This window comes from Hemitrygon akajei, chromosome 13 (genome assembly GCF_048418815.1).
Source record: "Hemitrygon akajei chromosome 13, sHemAka1.3, whole genome shotgun sequence".
Classification (NCBI taxonomy): domain Eukaryota; kingdom Metazoa; phylum Chordata; class Chondrichthyes; order Myliobatiformes; family Dasyatidae; genus Hemitrygon; species Hemitrygon akajei.
Window position 1 is genome coordinate 6,053,407 of NC_133136.1, and position 15,097 is coordinate 6,068,503.

The following is a 15,097-nucleotide window of genomic DNA, read 5'->3' on the forward strand; positions in this document are numbered from 1 at the left end:
CTTCCATACCTCTCCCATCCAAACGCTGATATTAAACGCGCTGACAGTTTATTCGCCACCTTCTGAGTGAAGAAGTTTCCCACGTGTTCCCCTTAAACATTTCACCTATGACCTCTTGTTCTAGCCTCATTGGAAAAAGCCTGCTTGCAGATACCCTATCTATAATCATAATTTTATACACCTCTATCAAATTTCCGCAGCATAAAAAAGGATTGGGTACTCCCGTTCTAGTGAATGAAGCCCTGTATCCAGCTACCCAAATACAAACGCAGAATAGACCCTTGGAGCTGCGCTGTCATCCGACTTAACCATCGGAACAGGAGAAAATCTGCAAATCCAAGCCCCCCTCCCCACACACACACACACACACACACACACACACACACACACACACACACACACACACACACACACACACACACACACACACACACACACACACACACACACACACACACACACACACACACACACACACACACACACACACCTCAGCAATCGCACGAACTCCTTACAGACAGCGGCAGGAATTGAACACGGTCTGTGCTAGAAACCGTTGTGATAATCACTATGCTACTGTGCCACTTAAGTTATCATGTATTTATGATGTGAAGTGTGTGTTTTTCTGCAGAAGCATAGTGCACAGATATAAACTTGGAACAAATTACAAAATAAATAATCAGTGCAAAACAGAAGTATAATCAGGTTTATTATCACGGATTTAAGATGTGAAATTTGTTGTTTAGTGGCAAGTGTACAGTGCAAAGAGAGAAAAAAATACTGTAATTTTTTCAAAAGAGGAATCAGATTTAGAATCAGTAACATCTTATTTTCCAGTACTCTACAGAGCAAAAACGTAAAGTTGTTACAAATTACAAAATATAGTGCAAAAAATCAGATCCATGTTTATTATCACTGTCTTAGTGGATGTGAAATTTGTATTGCCTCAATGGTAGACATAAAATTACTATAAATTACAAAACAAATAAATAACACCAAAAAGAAACAGAATCAGGTTTATTATCAGTCTGATAAGATGTTACATTTGTTTTACAGCAGCATTATAGTGCACAGACATAAAATATACAAATCTCAAAAATTAATTATTTCGGACATACCAAGAATCCTTTAATTAGAGTGAGCAAATCCCAAACTGGGGCCACGTGGTGAGTAAGTTTTCCTCAACTCTCAGCTCTTCCATGAGTTAACGAGACTTTTTGCCTGTCCCTCTGGAAGGTCTTTTTCACTTGCTCTCTCATAAAGACCGGTAACTTTACAAGTCTTGAATAAGAATCAGGTGTATGATCACTATCCTATATGGATTTTTTTAACATCAGCAGCACAGTGCAAAGACTATAAATTACAGACCAAATGCACAGTTTTTAAAAAAGCAACAGTGTTCATGGGTTCTGATGGTGGAGGGGAGGAAGCTGCTCCTAAATCTCGAACCAGATGGGATAACCTCACTCAACCCAACACTGACCTGTTCCCTCAAACTACCTCGCTTTCAAAGACTTCATCTCATGTTCTCTATACTTATTGCTGATTGACTTATTCTTTCTTTCTTTTTGTAATTGCACATTGGTTGTTGACTGTCCTGTTGGGTGCAGTCTTTCATTGATTCTATTGTGTTTCTTCTACTTACTGTGAATGTATGGAGGAACACATACCAGTCTTCATAGAGGGATCAGAAGTGGAGAGAGTGAGCAGCTTCAAGTTCTTGGGTGTCAAGATCCCTGAGGACCTAACCTGGTCCCAACATATCGATGCAGCTATATAGAAGGCAAGACAGCAACTGTACTTCATTGGGAGTTTGAAGAGGTTTGGTACGTCAACAAAAACACCCAAAAACTTCTATAGATGTACTGTTCTATAGATGCATTCAGACAGGCTGCAACACTGTCTGGTATGGGGCAGGGCAGGCCACTGGACAGGACCTAGAGAAGCTGCAGGGGGCTATAAATATAGTCGGCTCCATCTTGGGTACTAGCCTACAAAGTACCCAAAAGTACCCAGGACATCTTCAGGGAGCGGTGTCTCAGATGGGCAGCGTCCATTATTAAGGACCTCCAGCACCCAGGACATGCCCTTTTTGCACTGGTATCATCAGGTAGGAGGTACAGAAGCCTGAAGGCACACACTCAGCGATTCAGAAACAGCTTCTTCCCCTCTGCCATCCGATTCCTAAATGGACATTGATCCAGTGAACACTACCTCACTTTTTTAATATACATTATTTCTGCTTTTGCATGATTTGTATCTCCAATATACATATACTGTAATTGACTTATTTATTTATTCTTTATTAGGTATTGCATTGAACTGCCTCTGCTAAGGTAACAAATTTCATGACACATGCCGGTGATAATTAACCTCATTCTGATTCAGAAAATGAATCTCAGGGTTGTATATGGTGACATATATGTACTTTGATAATAAATTTACTTTGAAGTTTTGAACTTTGAGTGTCTGTATTTAGGCTCTTGTACCTCCTCCCAGTGACAGTAATGAAAATAGGGCATGTTTCAGATGGGGAAGGTCTTGGGTAGCACTTTTTGAAGAGAATCGTGCCTGTGATGGAGCTAGTTGAGACCCTCGGCGGCCTCTTGCAATCCTGTGCATTGGTGCCTCCATACCTTCAGGTGACGCAACCAGTCAGAACACTCTCCACTGGATATCTATAGAATTTTGTGATATACCAAAACTCCTAAAGAAGTATCGCTTCTGGTTTGCCTTCTTCATAATTGCATCAATGTATTGGCTGTAGGAGAGGTCTTTCCAGATGTTGACATCCAGGAACTTAAAGCTGCTCACCCTTTCCACTACTGACCCTTGATGAGGACTTGCGTGTGTGTTCCACCGACTTCCCCTTCCTGAAGTCCACAATCAATCCCTACGTCTTCCTGACACTGAGTGCATGGTTGTTGTTGTTGTGTCACCACTCAACTAGCTGATCTATCTCACCCCTGTAACCTCAACCCTCCCTCTAGCTCTCAAGACCACTTAGGTTTGTCAATGTCCAACCATTACAACCATGAGGATCCTATTTCTTAATTATCATAAGGCCAAAGACCATTATTGCTGAAAGTAACCGGTGAGAAAACTCAGGAGGAGTTTGGGACAACAAAATCACGTTCCTTTTTGTTACAGGGTGAGTGGGTAATGACTGCAGAGGAATGACAGAACTCGGAAATGTAGGACAGCGACAAAAATTTATTCAATATAATTCCAAAATTATTATTATGCATTGAAATGTACTGCTGCTACATAACAACAAATTTCACATCATTGTGAAATTATGATATTAAATCTGATTCTGATAACATTGGTGGCTCAGTCGAGCGACACAGCAAAAAGTATCATTCTTCTTGGACCCTGCGATTAGTACTAATCAAGCATCCACTTAAATAAACAAAGTAACGCAGAATCCCCGAGCCTATCAAAATAAACTTAACAAACAAACAGAAGGCATCAGGAGATTCATTACAAAGAACAATGTACTCAAGAAAAACACAAGGAACTCTAAATGATTAAGGACTCTCGTTAAACAACGATAAACTAATTCAGGTGCTCTTCAGATGGTGGTGCCCAATGCTCTTGGGTGCCCCACACAGGCCCGAAGAGCTCATTACACCTTTCCATCCAAAAAATAAAACAAAAACTACTGACGCTGGAAAATCTGAAACAAAAGTAGAAAATGCTGGAGGAACTCAGCAGGTTAGGCAGCATGTGTGGAGTCTTTGTTTCAGGCTGAGTCCCAATGAAGAAAGGGGAATAAGAAGGTGGAGAGGCAGGAAGGAGTACAAGCTACACACACAAAATGCTGGTGGAACACAGCAGGCCAGGCAGCATCTATGTGGAGAAACTCTGTCGACGTTTCGGGCCGAGACCCTTCGTCAGGACGGTACAAGCTAGCAGGTTATCGGTGGATGAAATAAGAAGCTGGGAAGTGAAACGGTAAAGGCCTGGAGGAGAAAGAATCTGATAGAAGAGGAGAATGGACCATGGGAGAGAGAGAGAAGGAGGAAGGGCATCAGAGGGAGGTGATGGGAAAGTGAGGAAAGATAGATTGGGGAATGTAAAAAGAGAGAAGTGGGAAGGAGGTGAAATTACAGAAGTTAGAGAAATCAATGTTCATGTTGTCAGGTTGGAGGCTACACAAACTTCTCATCCCTCCCTCCTTCTTATTCTGGCTTCTTTCCCCTTCCAGACCTGATGAAGGGTCTCAGCCTGAAGCATGGACCGTTTATTCCTCTCCATAGATGCTACCTGACCTGCTGAGTTCCTCCAGCATTTTGTGTGTGTTGTTCTGAATTTGCAACTCTGCCGTGAACGATGCTGAACCCACCCGGCTGTGAAGGGAAGAGGGTTGGGCATGGAACTAGCAGCCCCGTCCCCCTAAAAGCCCAGAGCTACAGAAATACCAACAGAAGCTCAAAACTCATCCCTGGGAAAGGAAGGGTCTTCAAATGGCCAGGACAGATGACTCTGAGGAGCTGCACAGCAGCCTATGACCCAGTGGCTTAATTAATTAAGTACCGTAAGTACTCTTGATTTGCAACAGCTGTAGAATCTCTTGTGTTTATCTTTGTGAATATTCTCTGCTCTCTTTCTAGTTTCATGACATCCTTCCCTTTGCTGTGTGACCAGAACTACTCCCCAAGTGTAGTCTCACCAGTGAGACACGATGTCCAAACTCTTATACTCGGTGTCCTGACTGATGAAGACAAGTGTGCAAAACGCGTCCTTCACCACCCTGTCTACCCATGGTGACATTTTCATGTAACATTGTTCTTTTACCCTAACTCTCTGTCTACATCACTGTCCAGGTCCCTGCTATTCACTGTGCAAGCCTTGGTCTGGGGTGTCCAGAGGAGGCTCATGGGGAGCATTTGATGGCTCTGGGCCTGTACTCAAAGTACAATGTAAACTAGAGGTAAACCCATTTTTATTGATGCACCATGGGAAGCATCCAATCTGGATGCACCATGGCAACAACCCTGCATGTGACCACACCAAACTGCAGAGTTGTGAATACAGCTCACATATCATGGACATAAGCCTCCCCATGGACTTTGTCAGTACTTCTCACTGCCTCAGTAAAACAGCCAACATAATCAAAGAGCCCACCTTACCTCAGATATTCTTTCTTCTCTTCCCCCGCCCCACCCATCATATAGAATTGGTTGTTGACTTCAGAAGGAGTAGTGGACCGCACGACCCCATCTACATCGGCGGTGTGCAGGTGGAACAGGTCAAAAGCTTTAAGTTCCTTGGGGTGAATATCACAAATGACCTGACTTGGTCTAACCAAGCAGAGTCCACTGCCAAGAAAGCCCACCAGTGCCTTTACTTCCTGAGAAAGCTGAAGAAATTTGGCCTGTCCCCTAAAACCCTCACTAATTTTTATAGGTGCATCGTAGAAAGCATTCTCCTAGGGTGCATCACAACCTGGTATGGAAGTTGTCCTGTCCAAGACCGGAAGGAGCTGCAGAAGATCGTGAACATAGCTCAGCACATCACACAAACCAATCTTACGTCCTTGGACTCACTTTACACCACACGCTGTCAGAGCAGTACGGCCAGGATAATCAAGGACAAGACCCACCCAGCCAACACACTTTTTGTCCCACTTCCCTCCGGGAGAAGGATCAGGAGCATGAAGATTCGTACGGCCATATTTGGGAACAGCTTCTTTCCAACTGTGATAAGACTGCTGAACGGATCCTGACCTGGATCTGGACCTGACTTGCACTACCGTACTTTCCCTTTTCTATTTTCTAATTATGATTTATAATTAAATTTTTTATTATATTTACTTCGATTTGTACTTCAGGGAGCACAAAGCGCAGAAACAAATATCACTGTGATGATTGTACGCTCTAGTATCAATGGTTTGGTGACAATAAAGTAAGTAAAGTAGAAGATACAAAAGCCTGAAAGCATGTACCATCAGGCTCCAGGACAGCTTCTAACCCACTGTTATCAGACCATTGAACAGATCCCTAGTAAAATAAAATGGACCCTTGATTTCACAATCTACCGTCCATCTTATGGTCTACCTGCACTGTGCTTTCTCCGTAGCTTGTTGAGCACCTTCTTGCTGCTACTTATAACAAACAACAATTAACTGTGAGTGGATTAATCATAAGCACGTTTATTTTACTTGCTGCAAGGAAAAACTAGCACCGCACATGAGCTGGTGGTGGCTTTGAAAAAACAGAGCATAGTCTCTCCATTATCGACGTCATCGTGGCGATCCCTCGAGGTCGAGGATGATGGTCTTCATTCCGTTTCCACAGACGCCTGTGCATGTATTTGTTTAACATGTACTTGATGTTGCAATCCAAGAAACACACGATACTTCACAAATCAACCAACTGATTCCAATGGCATGGAAACCATGAAGATTGGAGCTGATGGATTTGTTGCAGCCTTCATCCGCCTTCACAGCCGTTGAGTCTGAAGTAACTTTGTCCGCCTGTTCCACCATTGAGGTCTTTGTTGGATTGTTCTTTGTCAGGGACCTCACCCTCGACCTTACCACCATGGGTAAGGCATCACTCTCGGCATCTCAGGACCACACAAGCTTCTCCACTACGGCAAGGTGACAATCTACAGAGAAGTCTCTCCATTATCTCTAAATGTTGGCTCAGTTCAAGGACAGGGTGCATTTTATTGGTCTGCTTCATCAGTGTATTAGGCATTCTTCCTGTAAGGCATCTGCTTGTCTTTCTGCAGTTTGTCATGTAGTCAGGGTCCATCAGTATAATGTTGCATGGACACTCATAGCAAAGCACTCTGCTACAATACATGTTCCATTTGGTTACAGGCAAAAATGCCATTTTGTTAACATTTCCGCAAGCTATTACATCTTATTTTGAACTTTTTTTTTCACCTTGTACTACCTCAGTAGGATGTAAGGGGTGTTCAGGAGTAGTGAAGGGGTGTGTCATGTTCATTCTAGTCAGCTCACTCACCTTTGGTCCCCACCAGACACTAAGCTGTCACCTGTGGATCTAAGTAACTGTTTGCACGCAACAGTGGCCACAATCTGATACACAACTTCGACAGGCAGCCTCATACCCAGTGAGGTAGGGACATACCTGTCCTAGCATGTGAAATAAGCTCCAGCAGTCTCGGCAGTTGAGATCTACAGTGAGACCCAATGGCCAGGAAGGCAGTTCCTGCAACACTCTGTGGAGAGCAAAGGGCATGACAAGGCACATTAGACATGAGGGTAATCCATCGCAACCAAGGACGACCCCAGTTTGTGATGCTTGTTTGTACCACTGGACTTGGACTTCTGAGATTGAGAGAGTGGAAATGACCCAATTACACTAGCTTTACACTTTAAAAACTCTCCTGCACTGTTCTTGGATACGATGGACAACCACCACCAGCACCACTACCTGGATGTACTGTTGTAATTCTTTGATCTGTATGGACAGCATGCAAGACAAGATATTAACTGTACCTCAATACATGTGATAATAATGAACCAATTTACCAACTTACCAAGTCTGGTCCACCTCCAAGTCCATCTTGAATGTTCTCAATTGGCATAGTAGTCACCAAAGCATGGGGAGGAGGTGATGTTAGCAGGGACAGGGTAAAAGGAGAGGAGACTCCAGTTGGGAATTCTATACATGCATAACATGGTTCCCCACAGACTGTGTGTAACTTGTACAAACACACATGCAGTGGTATTACTAACTGTGATGAGACAAGGACAGATATCTGGGATTATCTTTTCCTCATTTCCTTACAGTGACTTAGTTACCTTAGGACATGAGTTGCTCCAAGTTCAACCACTGACAAGTTAAACCTGAAGCCAGGGGTTTTCTCTTTGGAGCAAAGGATGTTGAGAGATGACTTAATAAAGGTGTACAAGATGATGAGAGGCATAGATCTAGTGGACAACCAGAGCAGAAATAGTTAATATGAGGGAGCATAATCTGAAAGTGATTGGAGGAAAGTATAGGGGGGAGATCAGAGGTTTGGAGGAGTAGTGGATGGAGCTTCAGGTTGTCGAAGGTTACAAGAGAATATAGACAGTCTGCAGATTTGGGCAGAAAAATGGCAGATGGAGTTCAATCCCGATAAGTGTGAGGTGATGCATTTTGGAAGGACAAACCAGAAGACTGAGTACAGGATTAATGGTCAGTTACTTAAGAGTGTGGATGAATAAAGGGACCATACATCTCTCAAGGTTGTTGCACAGGTTGATAGGGTAGTTAAGAAGGCCTATGGGATGCTAGGCTTCATTAACAGGGGGCTTGAGTTCAAGAGTAGAGAGGTCATGTTGCAACTCTACAAATCACTGGTGAGACCGCACTTAAGAGTATTGTGTTCAATTCTGGTCACTTCATTATAGGAAGGATGTGGAAGCTATGGAGAGGGTGCAGATGAGATTTACCAGGATGTTGCCTGGTTTGGAGAACAAGTCATATGAAGCAAGGTTAGCAGAGCTGGGACTTTTCTCTTTGGAGTGTAGAAGAATGAGAGGGGACTTGATAGAGGTCTACAAGATTATGAAAGGCATAGATAGGGTGGATAGTCAGTACCTGTTTCCCAGGGCACCGATAGCAAACACCAGAGGGCATATGTACAAAATTAAGGGAGGGAAGTTTAGGGGAGACATCAGGAGTAAATTTTTTTTTTTTTACACAGAGGGTTGTGAGTGCCTGGAATGACTTGCCAGGGATGGTGGTGGAGGCTAAAACATTAGGGGTATTTAAGAGCCTCTTGGACAGGCACATGGATGAAAGAAAAATAGAGGGTTATGGGATAGTATGGGTTTAGTACTTTTTTTTAAAGGATTATATGGGTCAGCACAACATAGAGGGCTGAAGGGCCTGTGCTGTAGTGTTCTATGGTAAGTTTTCTTTTACACAGAATGGTGCAATGCACTGCAGGGGTGTTGGTAAAGGCAGATACATAAGGGAGATTCAAAAGAGCCTTTGACAGGCATATGAATTATAGAAAAGTGGAAGGCTATGTAGGATGGAAGGATTAGGTTGATCTCAGAGTGAGTTAAAAGGTTGGCACAACATTGTGGGTCAAAGGGCCTGTACTATGCTATAATGTTTTATGTTCTGTGAAGGGACAAGTAGAAACCTTAATATTATAACCTTTATGGAATGGTTTTTAGAAATTGTGCAGAAGAATCCACTGTAGATGTAAAAAGAAAATGGAACAAATATGTTTAAAATAGAAAGGGTAAATGGCAGATTAATAGATCTAAGAAAACTTACTTGAGAGTTAGCATGGGTAGAAAGTTGAATTTTCTGTTCTGGAAATTCTTTTATTTTGTACATAGGTTTGGATAATCCCTGTGGGGAGTCTAGGACCATAGTACACAACCTTAGAATAGAGGGACGTCCATTTAGATTAGAAATGAGGAGTAATTTCTTTAGCCAGAGAGTGGTGAATCTGTGGAATTTGTTGCTACAGGCTACTGTGAAGACTAGGTCTTTGGGTTTATTCAAGGTGGAGGCTGATAGATTCTTGATAAATCAGGGTGTGAAGGGTTACGGTGGGAAGGCAAGAGAATGGGGTGGAGTGGCAAATGGCAGACAGACTCAATGGCTTAATTCTGCTCCAGTGTCTTATGATCTTATGTTCATGGCAAGTCAATGAACAATTGTTGCCTGAGAAGTAATGTTAGGTTTGAGGAACCCTTGCACCCCTATGAGTCAGTGACTTTATAGGAAATTTTAATTTATATGAAATTGCAACATTAACAATAGGTGAAGAATAAATTAGTTCATAAGCTTCTGGGAAAGTGAAAATTGACAGGTGCTTGATTAATCGGGGCATCAAAGGTTTTGGGGTGAAGGCAGGAGAATGGGTTGAGAGGAACAATAAATGGCAGACCAGACTGAATGGGCCAAATGGCCTAATGCTGCTCCTACATACTCTTATGGTATATCAGTGAATTTCAATTTCTAATGATGCTGTCTTGTTATATTTACCAAAATGTAACAGAATGGTTGGGATATACTTAACAATGAGGTGCAAAATGAACATCCAGGGTAGTTCACAGGATTGTTATTACCTACATTAATCAGTGTATCATTCGTGTAGTTAATTAGCAGCCTGATGAATCATAGGAAATTGAAATTCGTTGATGTACCAGGAGTTCTATGAACTAATTTATATGCCAACCCATTAAATTATTAATACTGCAGTTTAATATTCACTCAGTGTTCACCTGCTCATTAATGCAAATATATGGTAGCCAATCATGTGGCAGCAATTCAAAACATAACAGCATGCAGGGGATCATTTGTTGTTTGGAACAAACATCAGAATGACTTTGACAGTGGAATGATTGATGGGGTGGTTTGAGTATCTCAGAAACTGCTGATCTCCTAGGATTTTCGTGCACAACAGTCTCTAGAGTTTACAGAGAATAGTGCAAAAAACCAAAACAAAACATCCAGTGAGTGGCAGTTCTGTTAATGAGAGGGGTCAGAGGAGAATGGCCAGACTGGATCAAGCTGACAGGAAGGCAAGAGTAACTCAAATAACCACACGTTACAACAGTGGTGTGCAGAAAAGCATCTGTGAACACGCAACACGTCAAAACTTGAAGCGGATGGCTACAGCAGCAGAAGATCATGGACGTACACTCAGTGATCACTTTATTAGGTACAGAGGGTACTTAAAGTGGCCACCAAATGTAAATTAAAACAATTCACCACAGAAAATACATAAACATATTTTTGCAAGGGGGTATTTTTAATCAAAGTAAAGCATTACAAGACTTGGTCAGTAACTTAGTCTTCGGAGAGGAAATGCTATCCAATCAAAAAGATCTCATTGGAGAGTACACTAGCAAAATGCTGCAGGTGATGGAAATCTGAAACAAATTGCTGGAAATACTAAGCATATACTGCAATATTTGTAGAGAGAGGAACAGAAATGGCATTTTAAAATGTTACACACACTAAACACTGGAGAAACTCAGCAGGTCAGGCAGCATCTATGGAAAGGAAAAAAGAAATGACTTTTCAGACCGAGGCCCCTCATCACAAATACAAACGCACAGAAACACTTTCGGTGGCCACTTTATTAAGTATCTCCTTGATGTCAAGATTTCACATTGGTTTCCTTCCAAGAGAACTAGAAAGAGTTAAAAATCAAATTTGTTTTCAGATGCAGAGAAGGGAAAAGGATATCAAAAAAAAGCAAAGGGAGCATTTGTAGTTATGAAAAGTGATTGAATAATGCTAATTATGAATACAGGAGATTCTACTCACATCATTCTACAAATGCACAGTAACAAGCATCCTAACACAGTACAGAAACTGCATGACAGCAGACAGAAAGGCTCTACAATAGCTAGTCAAAACTGCCCAATGTATCACTGGCACCAGCCTACCCACCATTAAGGGCATATATACAGAAAGGTGCTAGAAAAGGACCAGTAACATCATGAAGGATCCTACCCATCCTGCTCATGGACTGTTTGTCCCACTCCATCAGAGAGGCGGCTATGTACAGTAGCCTCCACACCAGGACCACCAAACTCAAAAACAGTTAACTTTCCCAAAGCAGTAAGGTGATCAGCATCTCCACTCACTAACCAACTCCTCCACACCCCCAACCACCATTACTCTATCATTTCCTGTCAGTCACCTTATGTACAGACACTCCTGTGCCTAGCATCACTTGGACAATCAATCTATATATATATAAACTATACTATGTATTTATATTTATTGTGATTTTTTTTATTGAGTTCTTTCTCTTGATGTATTTTTTATGTTGAATCAGATTCAGAGTAACAATTATTTCATTCTCTTTTATATCTGTGCACTGGGAAATGACATGGAACTATCTTGAATCTTGAGCAAAACACAAAATACTGGAGGAACTCAGGGTCAGGCAGCATCTATGGAAATGAATAAACAGGAAGTCTTAGTCTGTTTATTCCTTTCCATCGACACTGCCTGACCTGCTAAGTTTCTCCAGTATTTTGTGTCTGTTGCTCTGGATTTCCAGCTTTTGCAGAATCTCCTGTGTTTCTGGTCTTATCCGTAGAATGGAATTAACATCTTCCTTCTCACTAAACTGTTTCCACAACCTATGGAGTCACTTTCAAGGACTCTTGAAAAGTTCAAAGTAAATTTATTATCAAAGTACATATATGTCACCATAATCAATCCTGAGATTCATTTTCTCAATAAATACAATAACCATAATGGAATCAATCAAAGACCACACCAACAGGGAAGACTAGTGTGCAAAATACATCAAACTACGCAAATACAAAAAGAAAAATAACAACAATAAATAAATAAGCAATATATATTTTGAACATCAGCTGAAGAGTGTTTGAAAGTGAGTCCATAGGTTGTGGGAACACTTCCGAGATGGTGCGAGTGAAGTTCTCCCCATTGGTTCAATAGCCTGATGGTTGAGTGGTAATAACTGTTCCTAACCTGGTGGTGTGAGTCCTGAGGCCCCTGTATCTTTTTCCCAGAGGCAGCAGCAAGAAGAAAGCATGTCCTAGGTGGTGGTGGGGGCCCTGATGATGGACCCAAACACCCTGGTCATCTCATGTTCTTGATATTTATTATTATTATTTTGCTCTTTGTTGTTGTTTTTTTTTAATTTACTATGAATGCCTGCAAGAAGATGAATCTCGGGGTTGTATATGGTGATGTGTATGTGCTTTGATAATAAATTTACTTTGAATTTGAGGAGGAGTGCTGTCAAGAGGCATTTACTGATCAATAGCAAACCAACAGATACACTGTTTTGATTTGGCATGGATTACTCAGTTCCGAATCTTGGTTAAAATATGGACAAAAGACTTAAATTTCAGAGATGTGGTGTAAATGCTTGTCAATGACACTGAGGTAGTATCTGACAAAGGGAGGCACCAATGAATCCTTTAGAACTGCACTCAATGGGCATCAATGATATTCACTCCAAAGGCTGGCATCAAGCCTTGCAAAAGAAGACAATGGTTGTTATACTAACTTCTTGTTTAGTAATGGTGCCATAGGTAATGGGGAGAAGATAGGAGAATGGGGTTGAGAAGGATAACAAATCAGCCATGATGGAATGGTGAAGCAGACTCAATGGCCTGGATTTGTTCCTATGCCTTATGGTCATATAGTCTAATCCCTGCCCAATTTTGGAAATTAGTAGATCAGGCTGAAACTCCTAGAGGGGTTTTGAAGCAGATTCTGGTGATCTGCTTTCTTTGGGGCATCAATAAAAATTGGCAAGGGTCGAAGTGAACATGTCAAATTTCTTTAGGCTCCTGTGGAAGTAGAAGCAATTCTATTGATGTTGTGGAATACATCACCTGGTACAAAAGGGGAAGAGGCAAGTACGGAATGTTGGGACTCTTTAAGGTGATGATGCAGGTCAGGTAGAAGGAACTTTACTGACTGTGTCTGAATAGTTAGGAGGTTACGCAAGTGAGATCAAGGATGGGTTAGGAATTCGCTGTGATGTGTTGACACTGATGGTTGCTCATCATGTCCAATGATGATAGGAAACCTGTGTGGGAGAGTTTTTAAAGTGGAGAAGTCATTGCACTGGGGCAGGTCCACTCTCTCAGAAGTCCGGGTCCAGTGGTACGATAAAGCATTACAACTGTAATCTTCCTTGGTTGTAGTGGATAACCATGACTTCTGTGCCATATCATGCCCTTTGCTCTTCATGGAGCATTGCAGAACTGCCTTCCTGGAAACTGGATCTCACTGTAGATCTAATCTGTCCAGTCCACCAGAGCTGACTTTGCATAATAGGACTGGCATGTCCTTATCACACTGGGGCATAAGGCTCACTGGCTACCCTCACCTGGTTTAGCTGTCTGTTGAAGCAATGTACCAGGATGTGGCCACTGTCTCATGCAAACAGTTACTTGGAGCCACAGTCAAGAGCTGAGTGTGTGGTGAGGACCACAAGCGGAGTAAGTTGCCCCAGATGGACAGAAGAAGCCCCTCCGCCAGATGTGCTAAACTCTCTGGATTCCCCATACACCCCACTACATGGCACTACATGCAACAAAAATCAACAACATTCAACAACTTTTTTTATATTTTAAAAAGATTAGGAGGATGGAAGACAATGATGTAATGTGATTGCTAATGTTGAATGAAATTGAGAACTCTGAGGACAAAATGTGTGTCGTTATACTGTAGGTGGTAATCTAAAAATACTTATCCAGTGTGAAAGGAAACATAAACTAAAGAAAGCACAACTTTCTGGCTCAATATTTTAATTAGTAAAGTTATAATTAAACTAGTAAAGTTACACAGGAACATGTAACAAATTCTCGGCAACATCATTAACTACTTAACACAATTTTTTAAAAGAAATGTTCTTCTAAGAATTAAATACCACTCAAATACCCTTATAAATCAAATGAAACCATATAAACCATATAACAATCACAGCACGGAAACAGGCCATTCCGGCCCTCCTAGTCCGTGCCGAATGGACCATGACATCCATCCATGAATCTAACACACTTCACTACAATGTTTTCTCCTCCATGGGTGAATTTTCTCAGAGTCAGTAAGAGGTTTGGAAAGAGCTTCCTGAAGTTTCCTCTGGTAGGTTACCTCTTTCAGTTTTGCTGCCTCAGTTTCCCGCTGTCTCTCTGCTTTCTCCCTCTCGCGCTGTTCCTTTTGGTAGTTGATTTGAGCCAAGAGGTCCTGCTGATTCGCTTTCCGTTCTTGTTTCGCCCTGTAGTCAAACAATGATATTCATTCAGATTCAGATTTATCACATGTACGTCGATTGCATGTCTTATGAGGAGATATTGAGTCATAGAGTACTACAGCACAGAAACAGGCCCTTTGGTCCATCTGCTCCGTGCTGAGCTATTAATCTACCATCGAGCTGCACTTGGACCATAGCCCTCCATACGCCTTCCATCTAGGTATGTATCCAAACTTCTCTTAAACATTGAAATCGACCCCACATCTACCAGTTCTGCTGGCAGCTGGTCTTACCATATTCTGAGTGAAGAATTTCCCCCTCATGTTTCCCTTAAATATTTCATCTTTCACCCTTAACCTATGACCTGTACTTCTAGTCTCACCCAACCTCAGTGGAAAAAGCC

The 15,097-nt window shown here is 41.9% G+C and overlaps 2 protein-coding genes across 2 annotated transcripts in view; one reads left to right on the top strand and one right to left on the bottom strand.

Annotated features, from left to right (window-relative positions):
* Positions 1 to 15,097, top strand: part of ska1 (spindle and kinetochore associated complex subunit 1) — an 86,939-nt gene that overhangs the window by 281 nt on the left and 71,561 nt on the right. The gene's annotated exons all lie outside the window — the stretch shown is intronic.
* cfap53 (cilia and flagella associated protein 53) overlaps positions 14,477 to 15,097 on the bottom strand; it is a 39,825-nt gene continuing 39,204 nt past the window's right edge. Inside the window, exon 8 of the mRNA XM_073064076.1 lies at positions 14,477 to 14,718. Coding sequence (XP_072920177.1) covers positions 14,493 to 14,718 — 226 coding nt within the window. The 3' untranslated portion in view covers positions 14,477 to 14,492. The remainder of the gene's footprint in view (positions 14,719 to 15,097) is intronic.